This window comes from Pholis gunnellus (genome assembly GCF_910591455.1).
Source record: "Pholis gunnellus genome assembly, chromosome: 1".
NCBI lineage: Eukaryota > Metazoa > Chordata > Actinopteri > Perciformes > Pholidae > Pholis > Pholis gunnellus.
The window spans coordinates 19,026,986-19,047,677 of NC_136528.1; the positions used below are offsets into that span (position 1 = coordinate 19,026,986).

Here is a 20,692-nt window from a genome sequence, read left to right on the forward strand (position 1 = left end):
CAAATCTTCTTTACTAGCTGTACACCAGACAGGTTTGGCTAGCTGGATACAGTCAGAGATGGGCAAAAATACATCAAAATGTATTTTGATACAAAATACCCCCAAATAAATGTATTGCAACAAAATACAAAATACAAAATACTGGTGCCAGAAAATGTAACAAAATACATGTATTTTGTATTTAAAATATAGGAAATACCTTTTTCTAGATTTTCTGTTTTCTCACAATTTGGTATAGCAGAGCATTCAGGTTTATATAATGTACACAAAGCTCTGGTGAACCCCACAAAAAGGAAGAACAGTCACAGAATGTCAGTGTAAGTAAGCAAAGATATTGAAAGACAACAACTTGATTATGTGTATATATATTTTTATTAATGGGACTTAACAGCCCATAAACTTTGGCTTTGTATCAACAAGAAAATATTCATCACATATGAAATACAAGCTCCCAATCTCCCTCTTCCTATAGCTAGCTACTCGACTGATAAGTTAACTTGCTAAACACTGGCTATGCACTAGCCTAGACAGCATGCTAGCGTCATTAGCATGTTAGCATTGATCGCTAGCTTGATATTATAACAATCACCATGTATATACAATAGGCTATGTAGCCAGACCCAGACATAAGTTATACATCAAGCTAGTTGACATCTGTCACACTCAGATACAATATTTAACTTGACAGACAATCCGTTGAACTTGAAGATCTGAAGACTGAACTCGTGAACTGTTTTTTGATTCGTGGAGAAAGTATTTTGAGTATTTTAAATACAAAATTACTCCACTCTAAAGTATTTTGTTACAAATTACGTTAGATTTTGAATCAGCCCTATCAAATACAAATTACAAAATACTCAAAAGTAATTGAAATACGTATTTCAAATACAAGTAATAGAAATACTGCCCATCTCTTGATACAGTCATGCTAATAACTTAAAACAACAACGGAGACAGATCCAGCATGGACAGTTAGGGAGTGAGGGATGAGGAGGTAAGGAAACATGAGAACACCAGGGTAGGGAGTGAGGGATGAGGAGGTAAGGAGACAGACACCTCACAGACTGCCTCAGACTGGCTGGCTGTGCTTATGAGCCGAACTACAAGGCACTCACAGTGTTCAGTCACACCCATCACGCTGACTTGAGTCACATGACTTCTGATGGCATTGTGATAGGACACAGAGCTGAACTGCACTTACATTAGTTGCACTGACTGAGAATTGTGTCAGTGTTGTGTTGTAACTTCAGTTGATAAATACAACAGTTAATATTGGTAGTTCATCCAGCCTGCTCATTGCAAATGTGTTTTTTCTTGTTCATATTGTGTGCGGTTAACAAATAATTTCCTTTTTATGTTGCACTGAAATTAAGTCATTTACTGTGTTCTTGGTCACATCAATTTGAAAGCTGGACCAAAGTGTTTGATTTCATTCAATTACAATTAGGCCAAATAAAAAGCCTCAAGTTGTAAGTACAGTCTGGACAGTCTTTTTCTCTCAACGCCTCAATAGGTAGATCTTGCCTGTCACCAAGGCAGAGGTCAGGGATCTTGGGCTTAAAAAGGTTGGTGACCACTGGTCTACAGTGTCGAATGCAGAACTGAGGTCCAGAAGTACTAACACAGAGCAGTCACCTGCATCAGAAGACATGAGAATGTCATTTGAAACCCTCAGGAGAGCAGTTTCATTAGAGTGTTGTTTACAAGCCTGATCATCTCACAATTGGCCCTTTTTATATATGTCATTTTTCACTTGTCTTGGTAGGAAATGTGGAGGTATTACCTATATACAGTCTGCAGTTGTCACTGATAACATTAGCAATAGCTCTGTTCAATTATCTCACTGCATTCCAAATTGCATACGTTTTTCTTTTTACCTAAGTACGTACTGCCGCTGCCCTTATTAACTATGAACTGTGGGACATACTACTTCGTCATAACATTGCACCTTGACCCTCTTGCTCATATGTCCACTGTGCAGAAGATTGTGGATCAGTATAGCCAGAAAAGCTTGCTGGCTTGCATATTGCAAAATTCGACCACATGCACATGCAGTAGGCCATTCTGGTATTTTCGTCAAACTGAATTTGACAGGCATACCTAATCTTTTACTAGCATGCTGAATAGTATGGTAGAAATGGTTTTAGTGACAGTAAGTCATGACAATGTGACAGTAAACCAGCATGCACAATACCAGGAACATGAAACTAAAGCAGTTCAGCCATCATTTATGTTATGACTTAAACCTGCGCTTTTCCTTCTGTGAAATGTCAACATGTCTTCGTGTGAAAAAGGCCTATAGGTTCACTATTATATCCTAAAATATAAAGGACAGTGTATGAAGAGCACTGCTTTTGGTCTGTGATTTTACTAAATGAAAATATGTTAATCCTAATGTGACATATGGATAAACTCTTATATTTGTATTTTTTTTTCTGTAATGCTTTATATTACAAGCATATTTGCAGTGTAAGTACATGAAAAATATGATGATACCGTGCTGGAACATTTATTGAGAAAACACTTACAGCAACAAGACTAAGAGTGTACAGCCATGGTAACAACCATGCTAACATGCTGATGCAAAGAAGGTATGATGTTTTCTGTATTCACAGTCTTAGTTTAGCAGCATATTAGCATGCTAACATAGCAATTAACACAAAGTATATCTGAGGCTGATTGGAATGTCATTCGTTTAGCAGGTAATTGATCATAAACCAAAGTATTAGACACATACGATATGTGAGACTGACATGTAGTGTTAAAGCGCTTTGAGTTGTCGTACGACTAGAAAAGTGCTATACTAGTTCAAGTCCATTTATCATTAAAAAACTTGACCTGATGATGCAAGATGAAAAATCAAGTGATCACCTTTATAGAGCTGCCAAATCTGATCTTGTGTTTTCTTACTAAATTGGAGGTACTCTTTGTTTTCTTTAACTGCTTCTTAATATTAATAATACATTTTATTTATAGAGCGCTTTTCAAGATACTCAAAGACACTTTACAAACTACACCACTCTACAACTACTCTAGTCACAGAGGGAGAAAGAGGGCGTGACCCTGTTTCTGGTGGGTTTCTGTATCACATGACGACCCGAGGGTGTCACATTCTGCCACTAGAGGGCGAGCTCTACCCACAGATTCCCAGCAGACAAAAAGCACCATTTCGGGCTTCTCTGAAGGTATGCGATTCAGACTTCCATCCTGCCACCTATCACAGCCCAGTAATATAGTTTGTTATTTGTCATGTCATTAAACTGTGTTTGATTGCCACAAATGTCTTTTAATAATCCGCCTTGCTGTCATCCAGGCACCATGCCTGAGCTGTGTATATTTGACATGAACTGACCCATCATCAGGTATAATAACGTGCCTGTTAGTATATACACGAACTATTATGCCACAGTCATGCACATACACTAAGGGATACTCATTCTCACACACGCGCACACACACAATTTCCTCCCTCCAGTGGTCCATAGACCTCCCCGACACCCCATACTCTCACTCAGTCTGGGCAGGCTGCCAGCTCAGCCCTCCCTCCCTCTCTCTCTCTCTCTCTCTCTCTCTCCCTCTCTCTCTCTCTCTCCCTCCAATTTTTTACCCTGAATCTCTCTCTGTGTATTCTGTACATACCAAGCCAAGCCTCACAAATGCTGCATTTACTAAAACAAGTGGCATAGAAATGTGCAGGGATGTTGCTGTTCCCAGACGTCCCTCTCTGTGGTGGACTCGCTCTGTGAGGCAGTGCCGCACTCAGACGGCGCTGGTGGAAGAGCGGGGCAGGTGGACTGAGAGAGAGAGGAGAAACTAACATCACCTGTTTGGGAAATCTAGAACAACGGAGGACGAAAAAAAGAAGGAGGAGTCTTCGGAGAGCGGAGGTCTCGCTGTGTCAACACAGCCACCCCACCCTACTCTCTCTCTCTCTCTCTCTCTCTCTCTCTCTCTCTCTCTCGCTCTCTCTCTCTCTCTCTCTCTCATATGCACACACACAGACACACTCTCCACTTGCCTCTCCCTTCTTCCCTCCCTGTTTGTCTCCTCCACTCTCCGATGCTGGTGTGGTGAACAGCAAGACACTCTCGGCTGAGCTGCATGGAGGCTCAGGGAGGGGCAGGGAGCCCAGGTAAGAGCCATTTTTATTCTCTTTTCTCTGTGCCACAGCTTTTGTTACATTAGCATGGTGTCTGCCTTTTGAATGACGTGTGCTATGAATACACTGCTGTAAGTAAGTGTCTCTCTTACAACAGCATGTTCAAGATGTTTATACTTGTATGGACACTTTATAAATGATGGAACTGATTAATACTTGTCAGATGAGCTGGTTTAGATCATCTAAATACATTGTTCTGATTTTCTAGACAAGATATATTTACTGATATATGTTGAATTTAGCAGTGCAATTGAGGGTTCATCTCTACATCTAAGCTTCATGTTTAATCTATTGCCTAGCAGCACAGGTCTTTTTATATCCACACACTGTAGTCAACCATGCAAAAGCTGGACTGATGAAATACAAATTGCAGTACAATAGTGGACTCATATGGCCTTTGTGTTAAGGCCATCCAGAGAAGCCGGTGCTGTGTGGTAGCATTGCCCAATGCCCCAGTAGTAATGCACTGTAACGTCTGAACAATCAAACATTCACAAAGGGCTGATAATATAACTGTGTCTATATATAGTGCAGGCTAATTATTGTAAGCTATCTAAGATGTGACCGATTATAACATTAGCTTTGATAAATAATAAAACATTTCTCTCGTAATGTACAAAGACAGGCAAAGCTGTAGAAGGGTAGTTTATTTATCAGTATATTAGCTGCATCTGAACCTCCAGTGTGCTTTCAACCACTATTAAAGTATTTCTTTATTACTCTATTGTACCTTGGGGTAAAGATAATGTCTCTGCAGCCATTATAAGATGCAATTTCAGCAGATATAATGGGATATCCTTCTTTTCCTGGCATGGCTTTGTTCCACTTATCATTGTTTACAGACAGTATCTCAGCACTATGTTCATGCTGACGGCCAGAATTACCAGCCCATGAAAAATTGGGGTGTTATTTGTTCACTATGATGATTGAATTAGAGTGAACATCATTATTATGATGGATCACAGGACAGGGTCACAAAGTGTGACTTCTGGAGAGCAGCGTGGCTGTTCTGTTCAACAGCCACAAAGTAGCATTGCTGGCTTTACTTGGGAGGATTAGAATGAAATATTGCAGGAAAATGCACCAACGACACCATAAACTGTTCAGAAAAATATTTCTGGAGTCAACATTTTCTTAATTTATTCTCTCTGCTCAGTAATCTGGTAATCTGTTTTAAGAGACATTTGTATGGAAATACTCATTGCAGAGTATATTGTACACCCCCAAAAATGAAGCCATTACTCTTAAGTACAGAAGATGAAGAGCAATCAGCAAGCAAAATGACCTAACCAAAAATGGTGTTGAGGATGTTAATCCTTCCTGCCTGCACTACAAACAGCGATTGGTTTATTGAACCGAGACAATGAGTTTGATTCAACTTTTAGCAAATGTACGATACATCATTCTCATAATTTTATTTCTCTCCATCTGTCTGTGGAGGGTCAGGTGTTCCACAGCTGACAGCTCGAGGCAGGGTCAGCCATTGCTTGAAAATATCACATTTCTGATAGCTGTCTGTCTTTCACCAACAGTAAAGACAGTAACATTCTTGTTGTTTACTCTTCTTCTTTCTACACAGCCCGTTTGGCAGGTGGTGGCTAGATCTGTCCATCTGTGTGAACCTTTCCTGCTTTACACGCAGATAATACTTTCTTAAAAGCTCTTTTCTTCTGCCACTGATAACCATCCTTATGGTTAACCTCCTCATCCTCCACATAACTCTCACTAAACCTTTGGGTATATAAAATGTGACATAAGGTCATGCATCTACATGTCCTTGTAGAACACAAATAGCTCAATAAAACATGGGAAATTTGCTTTTTTAATGAATGCACTGCAACACAAACATCTCCACTACTCTTGTGATAACAATTCTGTGGAAAGAGTAGAAGAGTCGAAGAGTAGAAAAGCACAAGTACAGTCTATTTACCATTTAAACTGCCTCAAAGCAGTTGTCTCAACTGAGAATTAGTGTCTACTGAAAAAGGTGATGGAAATTAAACTTAAGCTGCTAGTCTAAATACTGAACAAAACATCTCATCATAACAGCAGAGGTAACTTTATATTCTTTCAGTTTCTGTGGCTCCGCGCTGGGGAAATCAATCAACAGCCACCGATGAACACTGTGCTTCTCAGGGTGAAAGCAGAATCCATCATGTTCTGGCTTGGCACATTTTTAATCTGAAATGAGAAATTCAAACGTCAAGGAGCATACTGCAAGAAGAAATAGCCTCACCAGCCATCTGGTGACACCCATCAGGAGTCTGCTCTACTCCCACGTCTTTCTATCAACTCTGCATATCATCATAAAATAAATTAAATCATAAAAAAGCCATACTGCCGTTATTTTTGCCAAATGATCCTCCTTACACGTATACTAGTTTGTTTTCTATCATCATTTTCTTTTAAATGTCATTTTTTTTAAACTGTAGTACTAGTTTGTATTGTTGATAAATCAATTGTGGGATTGTATCCAACATGCCTGTTTCAGCTCACTTCAGCCTTCCTTAATTTAGAAATTCAGATAATTCATGTTGCAATTCAGTTCTCTGTAATCTTTCAGTTAAATGTGCAGCACTTCCGTACTCCTGTCCTTACCCCCCTCTGTGTTTTCGCTGTGTCAAACAGGCAAACAGATATTGTGCATACTCCTGCATTTGAAGGGATGCTATTTTAAGTACCCTCTATTTTCAGACTTGTTAATAGCCTGTGTGAACTTGTTTTTCCTATTTTGAATCGACGTTTGAGATTGAAGAGCGTGACCAGGCTCTCAGAATTTTCTTTTTTTATAGAAACATGACAATAATATAACTGTCGAGTTAGACTTTCACCCACAGTCATGTAAACAAATCTCCTCTCAAGGAGTCACGCATCTATAAAACCTTCGACACGGTGTATACAAATAGATAAACAACAGAAATGTATACAGGATTGACATCTGAATGTTGTAAAGAATATATTAGCGGCAAACAAAAAGATTGAGATATTCATGAACTTCAATGGACAGGTGATGCGGTTAGCTGGGGATTAATGTCAGGTTTAGATTTTCCGATTAAGTGGGAAAACATAATATTGGTTATATAAGTAGGATAATCACCGAACAGCACTCAGACACTGGACCCAACATTGAGTTATTTTAGTACTTAGGATCTCTTAAGTGATTTCATCCTCTGCGTTACCCCAAGATGTGTCTTTGTAGATTTTACTGAAGTTTCTTAAGGCCTTCAATTGTTCTGGGTTAGATGTAGACCTGAGGTCTACAGTAAGTTAACTAAAGCACACATCTCTAATGTAATCTTTTATTAACAATCTAGCTATGATGAATATCTCCACCTTTTTATTCTCTTTGCTCCCTCTCACTATCTGTTTCTGTGTCTATGTGTGCTGATAGAGCCCAATAAAGACATCCAGAAGCTGCTGAAGCCCTCCAGCTCGGGTGACCTATCCAAGGAGTTGTTTCACCGCCCAGCAGGGGAGGAGGAGGAAGGCAGCCTGTTAGGGCACACTGCCAGTCTGCTGCACATCACCGAAAAGAGACGTGAGTACCGGGGGAGGTGGGTAAAGAGAAGTCGATATTAAGAAAGTCGAAGAGTGATGAATATTCATCGTTTGCAATGTTACCGGCTAATTATGGGTGGAAAATGCTTCGAGCAAGATACCTGATCAATAGCAAGTGAATACAAGGAAGGAGATGAGGAATGTTGAATAAGCAGGGCAGAGGATATCCTGCTTCTGTTAAAGAGTGTCTTATTAGTGACAGTCAATCGATCTACAGTAACATATGTAACACAGAATGAATCTGTCATATAAAACATGTAACATTCTCTGATCTTTAAACCCAGCGAATGATTGCAGACTGTTTTAGATTTTCCGGTCCCACATTCTCAAAGACCACTGCAGCTTAGCCTTGGATGAAAGGACTCATTGTTCATCAGTACCATACAGAGGCTTCCCTGTACGTGCAAGACTCCAAGCTCAGTGCACAGAGACAGATACACGGGTGAAGAGACAACCTTCATCTGCCTCACTAACCAAACACTTTTTCAGAGAAACAGCTCATCCAGAGGCTAATGTCTGTGTCTCGATGATCTAACATGACCCACTAACTGGCCGTGCCACCTGGCAGGTCAGTTTATTATCTGTGGCTATGAAGAGAAAGAAAGAAAAGATCCCATCCTGAGAAAACATGTAATCCCAATGATCACCCCCTTGTTATTGTACATTAACCCCCCCCACATAATTTAGAGATCAGGAATCACATTAAAATGTACCTGCTCGTAAAATGTAATGGAGATCATTAATTCAGGTTAATGTCCACGGAGCCACAATGCAGCTTCATCTTGAATGTCACAGAAACAAATTCCTGCCTTGTGCTGCAGTTTAATCTACAGAAAGGGGGACCGCAGTTGCTCCTGAGTTGTCTGCAACATTTATTTTTAGGCCCGGAGCAAACAGCCTACCTTAAAAAGGCAAACATTTCAATATCCCAGAGAGAAGCAAGTTGTTTGTGGGTTAGTGGCAACTAAGTCATTGAAAAACAACAAAATGCAGGTACAATAGATGTACTAATGCATTAAAAAAACATATTAAACTGCAGTGCGGATATATTTTCCCTTTGTTATTGCGATTGGGTGGACGGATTAAAAATGTATAGTGACTGCTGTGCAGTGGTCTTAATGCGAAAAAATGTGTATCTGTTTGTATTGATCTTTAATAGCAGAAACCAGGAGTCAAAGGGAAGAACTGGGAAATCTGGGATTCAAAGATTTTAGTGGAGTTTATTTTACAGTTTATGCTAAAACATGTTGCGCAGCTACAGCCCAGTAAACCATGCTTTATTCATCAAACATTTTCATCTAACGTGTTTTCATCGAGGCGACATGTTTCAATTTTGATGGACTTAGCTGTGAGTGCGTTCTCAAAGTTAAAGAGATAACATAAACTAGCACAAGACAAATATGGACAAGTGTGCCCGTATGTTCAGTCACTGTGAGGAGGAAAAAAATAAACACTTGAACCAGAATATATTTAATATGTCATTGTATTGTTGTTTAGTATACTATCGCAATACCGTGGCTGTTTCTCAATCAAACACCTTTAGTCCATCAAAGCCCAGTCATCATTATCAGCTGCTCAGGCTTGAATGATGACCTCAGAGCGCCGATGGATCAGTAGAGAAGGAAGGGGATCACACAGCTCCAGCATGCAAGTCACATCCCCTCTACTCCCATATCCCTTCTGCCAAAAGTGAACTCCTAGCTTTACCCATCCTCTCTGTTCTTTGTTCCTTCAGTTGAACCAATCTGTAGCTACTTTACTTGCAAAGAGAAGAAAAGAGAAAGAAAATGAAAGGAAACCCTTTTATAGAACATCAAATTGACAGCATGCAAACAATTATTTGTGCTCAGTTTACTTTTCAGTAAATCAAAGGAACCTTTATTTCGCACACATTAACTTCAAAGTCACGAATGCTGAGTGTGAGATTAAGGGCATGCTAAAAATAATAAGAATATGTTAGGAAGGAGTACGGATTAGAAGACACAAATTTGACTTTACTGGCCAGCAGGCTGTATGCCTGCTGTAAGAAGAGGCAGTGGCGTTTTACATCATCCATCTGCTTCAGGCACAATGTCCTTTTTTAGTCTCAGCGTGAAACCTCTATTGTCAGTCCTCCTCACTGGCGTCTTAAAGCTCGCCTGATTGGCTTTTGAGATGGAGGCAGTTTCTTCAGTGCGTCTGCCTGGGAGAGAAAGCACACTGATCAATTATTCAAGGAGAAAGGGTGTGGGAGAGGACAAAAAGGATGGGGAAGGGGTGGTTAAAAAACAAGTGCAGCAGACTGGGAATAACCTTGTAGCCTATTGAAAATAATGGCAGTAAATACTGCAGGGGGCGTTTTGTTTTACATCATGCCTTCCTCAATCTATACCTTCTCTCGCTTTCCTTTCCTTCTTATTCTTTAACATCAACCTTCTTACATAGTTTCATCTCTCCCTCTTCTCACATCATCCTGCCGCTCCCTCGTTTCTCTTCATCTCCTCCTCCACAATTTTTAAACTCCCTGTTTCACTGCCTCCAGTTTCTTCACTCCTCCAGAAAAGGGAGTCAAAAAGACTGATAGCCGTCAGCAGGCACTTTCCAGCCTAAAGGGAAAGTACAAATGTATTCACAAACGCAGTCAAGACGCAAGTAATGAAAAATATGAAGGAAAACAAAACAATACAGGTTCTATGGGATTTTTGTCAACCAATGATTGCATATTGCAGTGTTTCTGAATGTATTCAACCACTATGAAACAGCAGACACGCACTTTCTTAATTCTGACTTTTGGATGCTGCTTTCCATTGCTGCTGTTTAATCATATGTGGTGCAGAGGTTAATGGTGTGGCAAGGGGAACTCGTTAGCTTAACCTTTTTTGTGAAGTGTCTTTTAGAAACAATTAATTATTTTGCTGTAAAGGAGTAATGTGATGTCAAGCCTCATGCTTATATATTTGCAGTGTATTATGATGGTAGAACAAGCAAAGCCTCAAGTGTGTTCAATAAAAACTTAAAATCATTCTATATCTAAGTGGTAGCTTAACCCCTGAGCTAACAAGGAGATGCTAAAAGTGACATATGTGGTCTCCTTTGGCAGTAAAACCTTCTATGATTTAAATAGAACTGGGGAATAGCATGAAATAGCACATTAAACCTAATAGGATTATTAGCAGCCGCGACAGTGACAGTGGTATAGGCCCCTTTCAAAGCAGCCATGTCATCGCAGGATGTACACAGGTGTAAATGATGTGATTAACTACGGTCCCTTTCTATTAGGTATGTCACAGTCATTCCAGGGAGCCAGCATTCACAATACCCAGGCCCTGTCACAACTAAATGGAACAGGGCCGTAATCATGTTATTGATTACACCTGCAATGACATGTCAAATGGCTTCTGCCAAAAGGGGCCTACAGACTCACTTTTCACATCTTATGAGTCTGTGTGGGAGTTGCTCGATGTTTAGATTTCTGTCGATGTTTAAATATTGTGACTGTGATAGCGTCGCTGCCATGCAAGATGTAGTCATTAAACGTGGCATGCCACTGGGGGATCCCACATGAGATTATTGCAAAGGAAGATAAGAAATCACTAGTTTTAGTTCGTCGCCTCTATTCCTCTCTTTCTTGTGACTCATTTGTTAGTCTTCCCTCATCGTTATTTCCATTCTCTGTCCCTATTTCACTCTTTTTGTAGACATTAACATTTCTAATATTTTCCGTGGAGCTTTTATATGCTACCCACATGGTGGCTTTGTAAATATGTGTGGATATCGTTTAATTTCACCCAGTCCTGGTAATGAATATGGATAGGACTTCTTGAGTAAAGCAGATGGTTTGGGGTGAAATAAAGTACAGGCCAGGACACCTTTAGACTTCAAACTCCAAAGTCTCTGAATTTTCCTTGCCCATCTCTTATTTGCATTCTCTCATAGTCACTGCTTCCTTACTTTTGGTCCCTGTGTCTCCTGGCATTTCTGGTGTTGAATGTTTTTAAGATATCTGAAACATGGCACAATGACCAGTCACTGCTTCAGCATGATGATCAGTCTTCTTTAAATCAATAGCTGCTGAAGGACGATGCAGGGAGTTAGATGTAGCAGCAGCAGGAGAGTGGGTTTTGCCTCTTCAACTAGATGCATTGTCTTAAACAGCTTGGAAAACAGCAGGCAAACGACATGGGATAATAACAGCTTTCAACCTGTCACGTAACCCATCATTTCTCCACAAAGTCCACAAACGACCAGTGAAATGTTTCAGACTTGACGTTGCATGGCAGACAGGCATCCACTGATTCATAAGGAAATACAAACACCTACATCTGCTTCAGTGAAGTCTCCAAACACCTTTCTCACTATAATGGTAGATTAGTTCAGCTCTATTACACAGAATCGGTTCCTAACTTGAGTGATGCTGCGACAAGCAGATGCTCTTGGACCCTTGCTCAGCTGTATCACAGAGTCTTTGAAAAAATTTCACTTTACTTATATCACATTCAAATTTCAGCCTGATTGGAATGCAGAGCCTGGCACGCTGATGCACGCCTCATGTGCATTTGACCCTGTTGTGTGCAGCAGTAGTGACTCCTGTCTGACGAGGAATTTTGTGCTGGAAATGAACAGGTGCAACACACCCAGGGGAAAGGTGGAATTCACAATGTGTTGAAGAACTGGCTATTTTCATCTCCTCTGACTTTAGCTCTTGTTTCAGTTCCTCTGCGACTGCCTGCATGAACTCACAGGTGTCATGCTGAAACAGAGACACTGACTACAGTGGCGAGCTGTGAGGCAGATATAAGTAATCTACTGTGTGTTGGAATTGTTGTCTAAAGTAGAGAGCACTGAGCTTTGCAAGACATGTACAGACAAAAGTGAATAAAACAGTAAATATGTTCTTTGTCAAAATCAATTTTACAATAGTACTGCAAGAGCCAGCAATTGATCTGATTATGAGTACAATGGAGATTCAAGAGCGGTACATGATGGGCTGAGGAGCTCTGTGTTGAAAATATATGCAGTCTATCCCCCATTTCTTAAAAAAAACAAAAAGAACGAGTGGATAATTTTAATCTCTCGACCTTCCTCCAGACTAAAAGTATGCTGTTTTCTCTCCCGGCCTCATAGAACCACTGAGTAGTGTGTCCTCTCTGGAGGTGCACTTTGACCTCCTGGATCTGACTGAGCTGACTGACATGTCCGACCAGGAACTGACTGAAGTGTTTGCTGACTCTGATGAGGAGAACCACAACGAGTCCCCAGCAGGTAAGGTCTGCTAAAAGGGAATTACAACAAACAGGAGCCTCTTCATGCCCATGCACACATTTGTATTTATGCAAATGCTAACGAAAATTATTCGAAACAAATCCCTGTAGATTTTTTCTTTTACCCTCTAGCTTTATACTTAAAAAGCTTGGTAGTGTCAGTGTGTTACTTGTATCATGTATCATTTGATTGGTTAGGGAGGCATTTCCTCAAATTAAATTCCATCCATGCAGTCCTCTTCCTCAACTCAGTGCCTTTAGGGATGAAGATGCCTGCAAAAAGAAACATAAAACATTACTTCCGAATGTGGTATTACTCAGCGACCTGGGAAAGGTAGAGTTTCACATCATTATGGCCTAGCAGGGTCCTAAAAGGGCCTGCTGAGCCATAATGATTTGATATGCCATGTAACTCCCTTCAGGGCCTCATCAAAAAAATGTGTCACAGTGTCTGGAATAAATGCCCTTAAAAGGTTAAACTTCCATTTTGAAATTGCCTCACGCTATTTGATTCTTATGAGAAACAGTTTTAATTTGATTCTACCAAATTGCCACTTCGAGTCTCGACAAAACAGGAAAGCAGGAATGAAGAAAACGATGAACCTCCTGCACAAATCGACAGCAGCTTCTGTACAGGGTAAAGGCTAGCACGTCTTTCTCCCAATACGCACAAGGATGCACAGAATCTTTGCCATGTTTTATTTATGACCTGTGAGCCTCATCACGCATGCGGACAGTGAACTCTCTCCTCCTGCGACGCTCCTGCCGTTCAGTATGCACACAGGATTTCATGCCAGCTCAAGATTTAGAGGTCCACCGCAACAGTTTAGACAATGTCTTACTAATATTGTATGGTCTGTGCATGGATTGTGCTCGTCACAAAGTTTAAAACATCACATTTTTCTTGATAAAAATGTCGGGCTTTCAATTCTGACATTGTCACCAACTAGGTGTGTAACCAATTCTCGTGCTTTGGCTGAGAATATGCAAATAGGTTCAAATATATATTCATCATTCTGGTGACAGTGACTTAAAGAGAACTGAAACACTGTGCTGGATGTAATACTTATTTCTCACTCTTGTGAAACAGTCATCTTAAAACTTTATAAATCAGGTTTTTCCTTATATTCTTTCTATATGCTTCTATCACTCTTTTTTTCTCTTACATTTTTTATCTCCTCCTTCTTTAACAGTGTTATCACCCTTCCTTCTCTTTTCTATTTATTACTAATATTCCATATCATGGCACAGCTCGTTATGTGTGAGTTATGGTCCCAGTGGGCCATCTGTGCTCTGCTGCTGTCTGCAGCTCCACAGCCAATTATTTAAATTAAAGTGCAGAGCCCCCTTTATGTGCAAGAATGACCCTTGTTCTTTGTTTCTTAGAAAAAACCTTGTGCATTGTTGAGTTTAGGGTACTCTCAAGTAACAGGATTCTTAATTCAGTCTCACCCAGTTTATTTCTCACTCCTGCTTGTGCTAAGACAACTGTATCGTAAGACAGCTGTGTGGTTGTCTAGATAGTCACCATCTGCAGTTACGATACCAACTGAGCTACACTGGATACTCCACTGTGTTCACTAGCTTGTCACTAACTGTGTCTGTCTGCTGTTTGGTGCTGAGCGGGTAGTGTACAGCGTGACTTGGCAGCACTGAAGTCCGTTCATTTGTGAAATTCTTAAATGATACACTTGCAGGTGAATTACTTGTCTGAGGTGCAATAGAATAATGACATATAATCAGTCTTCCTGTTGAAAAAAACACGACATAAATAAGCTCCTTTAAAAAGTGAAATCAGGGGATTTATAACGTTTTATTTATGAATTGATGAATTCATACACAATGGGGCGACACAGTAAATCCAAGAGTAATTAGATTCAGTTTTTTTTCAAATTGTATGCATCATTAGATGACACATTCTGCCACGATTTGAGTAACTTTAGTTCAGTTTGATTAATAATGATGGCTCCAAAATGTTTTGCAGCTTCTCAAATGCAAATTTAAAAATATTAAAAGCATGTACCCCAATGCATCTAGAAGAATTGTACTGGAACAACTTGAGCCTTAAACATCTGTAAATTATACTAATATGTGACATAGTTATTTAACTCTTTTAACCCATGTTCTCACAGCTGAGCAGACTAAACGTTTTTAGCTTGTCCATCCTTCTCAGCTGTGCTTTCCAACACCACCACACCAAGATCCCTCAGGCTCTTGTTAATCGCAGGCCACAGCTGCTTTTCAGTAGCCAGGTGCAGGAGATGCAACTGCCAAGAGGCTTTAAGTCCAAGGCCTCACATCCGCTCCCCTGCTAATCAAGATGAAGTCCTGCTGTCAGGAGACGTACAGCTGTTTACCACTGTTATTATGTTAAATGATTTCATTTCCACAGCCTCAGATCTGTGAGAAAAACAAAATCTCAACAATGATTCAATGTTTCCACCCTCAGAATGACATATTCAGATTATCTGTTTTATTGTTAATAAATGCAAGTGACAACCTCAGAATGAGCAGGGTGTGTCATTCACTCTTGTATTTTTACCTGTATAAACTGTGAATAAAAATAGATCAGCCATCTGAGAATAGGCATTAACATTTCTTCCTCATAGAACATCTTTAACCTTTTGACGTGAGTTGTATCATTTTGTGCAGTGCTGCTCCCAAAAATCTCTCTCTTCTACCTGTTTGCTGTACTTGTCTCACACCCACCACAAACACAATCCTCCTCTCCTTCACTTTCTGTTTTTCAACTTTCTTTATCTTTCATTTCCAATCTCTTTCTCCATGTCTGCCTCAGATACGGCTTTAACAAAGGAATGATACAAATCCCAAACGCAGCCACCAAGATTGCTGTAGAGAGTTTGCAGACGGATACTGTAGACTAGAGCAACTGCAAAGTGTTCCACATATACGGCTACACAAGGACAATAGGATGCTAACGCTTGATTGGATTTGTTTTGCACCGTACATTGCCGAGTCATTGCCCCTTTACATGTCATTTATACATTTGAAAAGGATTGTCAATTTAAAAATACACTTTTCAGCGTGATAATCTAAAACAGCAAAATCACACACATGAACAAAGATATTCTACTGTCCAATACAGATGTTGTGCTGTGCAGACAATGACAGTGGATGTGTGTGTGAGAGAGAAAGGATTCATGCAAAGAGCAACTTATTGTGAAACCAGCTGTTTCATCCGGATTCCCTAAAACCTCCCTCATTATCCAGCCCTATAATTTCATGCAAGGCAACTTTTGAATCGTAGTATGTGGGTTTATTCGTCCATATAGTCGTCATTGAGTTCATTGTGGGGGATAGATTGATTTGATTTAGTTGTGTCAGAGTTTGTGTTGCAAAAGTGGTAATATTGAGCTGTGCTCCGTGAGCATTATTCTCGATGGGAAACTGCTGAGTATGTGCCAGTGTGTTGAGGGCAAGTAGGAGTTGAGGGAGAGGTTAAAGGAAGATGCGTTAATGCTAAATGTAGGTTCTTCTTGAATAATTCACTTCTCCCTGCTGGAAACATCCTTCAAAGCCATTTCAACAGTAATCATAATCTGAGTTACCGCACTAGCACATTATTTATAGACGCTTGTGTCTTGGCACAGAACAAGAGGTTTACTCTGTCCAGTAGGTTTGCTCTTCGTTTATATTAAGATGAGCCTCATGAACCATAGAGTTCACTCACATCCCTGAAAAACTACCATAGGCATAGCTTTGGCCTCTCGTTCTTGGTCATTGGAGCAGTAACAGGGTTTTAACTGATGACATTGCAGACTGCCAAAACAGGTGTTTCCAATCTGCTGTCAAACACCTGCAGTGATGTCATTGCTCAGGTTGTAGTCAGATGTGATGCCTGTTGTAACATGTTGCTGCCCATTGAGAGGCAGTGAAGCAGCAGCTTTCTGTCTTGGGTCATTCAGCGGTTATATATACGTTTATCCTTTAGGACTACAACAAGACCGCTTTTTATAGACACTCTATAAAGTTTCTTTGAATATGAAAGGTCAGATTCAAGATCAACTCACTACCTTTAGGGCCGCTTCAGGCTGTTAAGGACATTACAGATTGTTACTTACAGAAAAGTACTTGTCCCAGTTCCCAAACAGTGATTGTGCTGTGCTAGAAATAGTATGCAAAAAAAAATAAAACAAGTGTTTCCCTTATATCGGTTTAATGAGAAGGGCATTGTCACCCACTGCGCATGTGCACATACACACAAATGTTGTTTTTCCTGTTTTTCCTTTCTCTGGGAGAGGCTAGTGTCTCAGAAACATTAGGTTATGCAGCAACATGCTGACTAAATAAGCTAATGGCTACTAGCCAGCAGCACGGAAGGAATACAGTGCAGTACCCCATAGCTCAGGGTACTCTGTGTATGTGACTGCATGAGAGCGGGAGAGAATAAAGGAAAAATCTTTGTATGTTGAGGGGAAGTATCTAATTACTTTACCTCTCAGGTGGGCAAACATTCCTTTGTGTGTGTTCAATTATTTTCATGTATGAATTAATTAATGTTCATCAGTCTTTTAATTAGATGTCAGGGCAAAAACAGGTCAATATAATTCTGAATGCACAGAAGGAATGGAAAATCCAGACACATCGCAGACACACAGATATGCACAGTAACCAACAACCAGTCAATCAGCAGGTGTTTATAGCGCTTGCTGCAGCGCACTCCTTGATGCTGCTGAGGAGGTTGTTGTCCCCTCTTTCTCATTAAAATCCTAGACACCATCAATCTTTTGAGATCAATACCTCTTGTGTACCTCCCCCGTTCTCTCTCTTGCTTTGCGTATCTCAGTCTGTAATGTGTGTGAGGAAATGGATGTGTCTTTGGGGAGATATATAAACCAGGTGTTTAGTACGACCTTCACTTAAGAGATCCAGCATCAGACTGGTACAGGCAGTGTAAGGCAGAGCGAGTTTCCATCTCTCCATCAGTCTTTACGCCTCTTGCCTTTTTGTCCTCCTGACAGGTTGGACATCACCACCAAGTGGTACAAAGATGCAATGACAACGAAGCTGAAAACAAATCCATGGCAAATATTTAAAAAATAGCTAAAGAAACAGTTGGTATAAAGTGGCCAAGTTGTTGTGAGTTGTAGCAGAGAGATTATTTTTGGGAATTATTTATTTACTGGTTTATACAAACAGAAAGCAGTGATTTGTGTGATGAATGCTCTTGCAGATCAGTTTCTTAGCCCGTCTAAGCTGGTCATCATTTCACTTTCATATGTAAGAATCCTTAACAATGTAATCAGTGTGATCCCGGTAATCTTCAATGAACAACAATCGGTGGCCTGTCTAGAAATGGCTGATATATATATATAGATATATGTGTGAGTGCAGGCTTGTTATAGGCTAAAGGCATTGAATGGCTGGGAGGAAAGCAAGCAGCAACTTTATCTAGCAAGGTTTCTGTTACATTTAAACAGTTGAGCTCTGGAAATAGTTCTAAATATGCTTTTAGCAGGTGTAGAGCTATGTATAGTGACACCAATAAACACTGAAACAGTTGTATGTTCAAGTTCAAGTTGTTTTTAGCACGACAGGGTTGCAAAGTGATTTCCTTTTGTCTATTTCCATATTTGTATCTGCCAAGACTCTGCATTTCTGTTAGTAACAAGTGATTGTGTGTTCCCAGGTTCCCACCAGCCTATGCTGCCCAGAGGTGGGTACATGCGCTCCCCCTCGTGGACACGCTGCAGCAAAGTTGAGCCCCCGCGAGAGCGAAAGCACCACAGCGACTCGGACACTGCAGAGCCCTTAATGAAGCTGGAGAGGCCGAAGCAGATGTGATATCTGATGTGAAACAGGCTGACTGCAGAGAGATAAAACCCAGAGCCAGACAGACACAGCCAGAGCGGGAACACAAAGCGGACCAAGACGCCCCCATCTGCCACTGTGCACTCACATAACCATGGTGCTGACGAGTTCAGGTTGAACTCTGGACAACTAGGTCTGTACTCTAACTAAAGATGTTGAGATGTGCAATACACACTCTCTCCTCCTCTTTATCTCTATCTCTTTCTCTCTCACACACAAATCGAAGGAGTTCTTAATGCACTCTGGGCTGCCAAATGATTTTAAGCTTGGTTGTGAACGACAGACAGGGTATGAGATCAGCAGAATAAGATCACCTCCATCCTTTACAGCCTCTCAGGGTGGGAAATAGCTTGGACGGTGAAATTGATTCCTAAATTGTGGCCACATCTTGTGGCCAGACCTTCCATGTGAAGTTCAGACACTGGGACTCACATTGAATTACCAGGATATGATTTGAAACATAAATCGATAGAGCTGTTTAAAATAAAATATCCCACTGAGGCTATTGCTTAATGTGTTGGCTTGAAAATGTGGCAGGTTTTTTTCTGTTGCCTGCAATAATGGTAACTTGATCAGTGGAAGTGGATGTCAGTGAGGCCATGCTCTTTATACCCATCATACTTTCTCCATCTTAATGAAGAATGTGTGTTGTTATTATAATTGCCTAAACAAAAAATGTTGCACTTCTCTCACTGAATTGTATTTACAGTGCCTGTCCCCTCCCAGAATTATTGGCATTTGGTGCAGATGACACAAAAGGTAAACAGACCAAGTAGCAAGCTGTATGCAATACGCTTTTCCATGATCACTTTGTTTCGATAATTGTTTTCTGATTTCTTTATCCTTTTTAAAACTGATGGTTGTTAGAGTTGCTGCTGCTAAAGTAATTAAAGTGTGTCATTCAAAGTTGGTAGACGCATTGACTTGATCGGTGATACTTGAAGCAGTTAGATATGAAGGAAGAATCGCATTATGGTTGACTTCAGTAAGCTTTGCATGACTGCCAAAAACCCAACAAAGTGCCAACAATTTTGTAATCATCTTTGAAAAGATTTATTCAACTCATGATGCAATATTTCACATCTTTCTAAGAAAAGGTTATAGCTGATTACTTGATTTATTTATCTCACGTTTAGCTTGTCTATACCAGGGGTGCCAATAATTCTGAATGCTGTGACACGATGGATCAAAAGTGACACTGGGATGATAGAAGAATAAATAAAAGTCTTGAAAATGTGTATTTTATCGTGAAATTCATAACCTACATTTTTGGAAATGCAGCCCTATTCTGTACTGTGTGGTGAGCATTCAATATAGCAATTTACATTATTCAAAAATGTGGTCTTCCTTGTGTAAAATGTGTTGGTACAGTATAAAAGAGTGGGATGAGTAAAGCTGATGAAATTACTTTGGATTCACAACAAACTGATAGTAGTTTGACATTCATTTTGTGTCCCCTGTCGGTGCTGTTTTCATGTCAGTATCAATTAAAACAAAGTCTAAAAAGTGCCCTGCAGCAGAGAAAGCACATTGGTTGCTCAACTTGAGTAATATTTGTTATATACTTATGGCTTGATAACACATAGTGTACACATATCACTTCTTTTTAAAAAGTTTGAACTGTATATACAGTATATTAACCAGGTTAATTAATCAGTGTAATACAACAATTACTTAGATCTCAGGCTAAATACTTTTTTGCATAAGATAGAACGTCTTATTGTACAGCACCACACATGCAGCAGACACACTTTGTTGGAACAAAACTATTATAAAAACCGTTACAATAAAATGATGACATTTTTTGAAATTATATCTCTAAAGAGAAAATTCAAAAAAGACAAACCAGCGGTGTATAAAAGCTGTTTAATATTGGTGAAAGCAACACAAGCCTCAGACACTT

At 40.0% G+C, this 20,692-nt stretch overlaps 1 protein-coding gene across 1 annotated transcript; it reads left to right on the top strand.

The window, feature by feature from the left end:
- Positions 1 to 4,024: 4,024 nt before the first annotated feature.
- On the top strand, positions 4,025 to 20,068 carry dbndd1 (dysbindin domain containing 1). The gene is made up of 4 exons (XM_079177527.1): positions 4,025 to 4,132; positions 7,551 to 7,697; positions 12,821 to 12,958; positions 18,608 to 20,068. Exons 1-4 carry the CDS (start codon positions 4,102 to 4,104, stop codon positions 18,760 to 18,762), a joined length of 471 nt encoding a protein of 156 aa, XP_079033653.1. The 5' UTR covers positions 4,025 to 4,101; the 3' UTR covers positions 18,763 to 20,068.
- The last annotated feature ends 624 nt before the right edge of the window (positions 20,069 to 20,692 follow it).

Coding starts and splice junctions, on each gene's coding strand:
- dbndd1 (XM_079177527.1), top strand. CDS start 4,102: ATGGAGGCTCAGGGAGGGGCAGGGAGCCCAG. Junction 7,698..12,820: donor GCACATCACCGAAAAGAGAC/GTGAGTACCGGG, acceptor CCGGCCTCATAG/AACCACTGAGTAGTGTGTCC. Junction 12,959..18,607: donor CCACAACGAGTCCCCAGCAG/GTAAGGTCTGCT, acceptor GTGTGTTCCCAG/GTTCCCACCAGCCTATGCTG.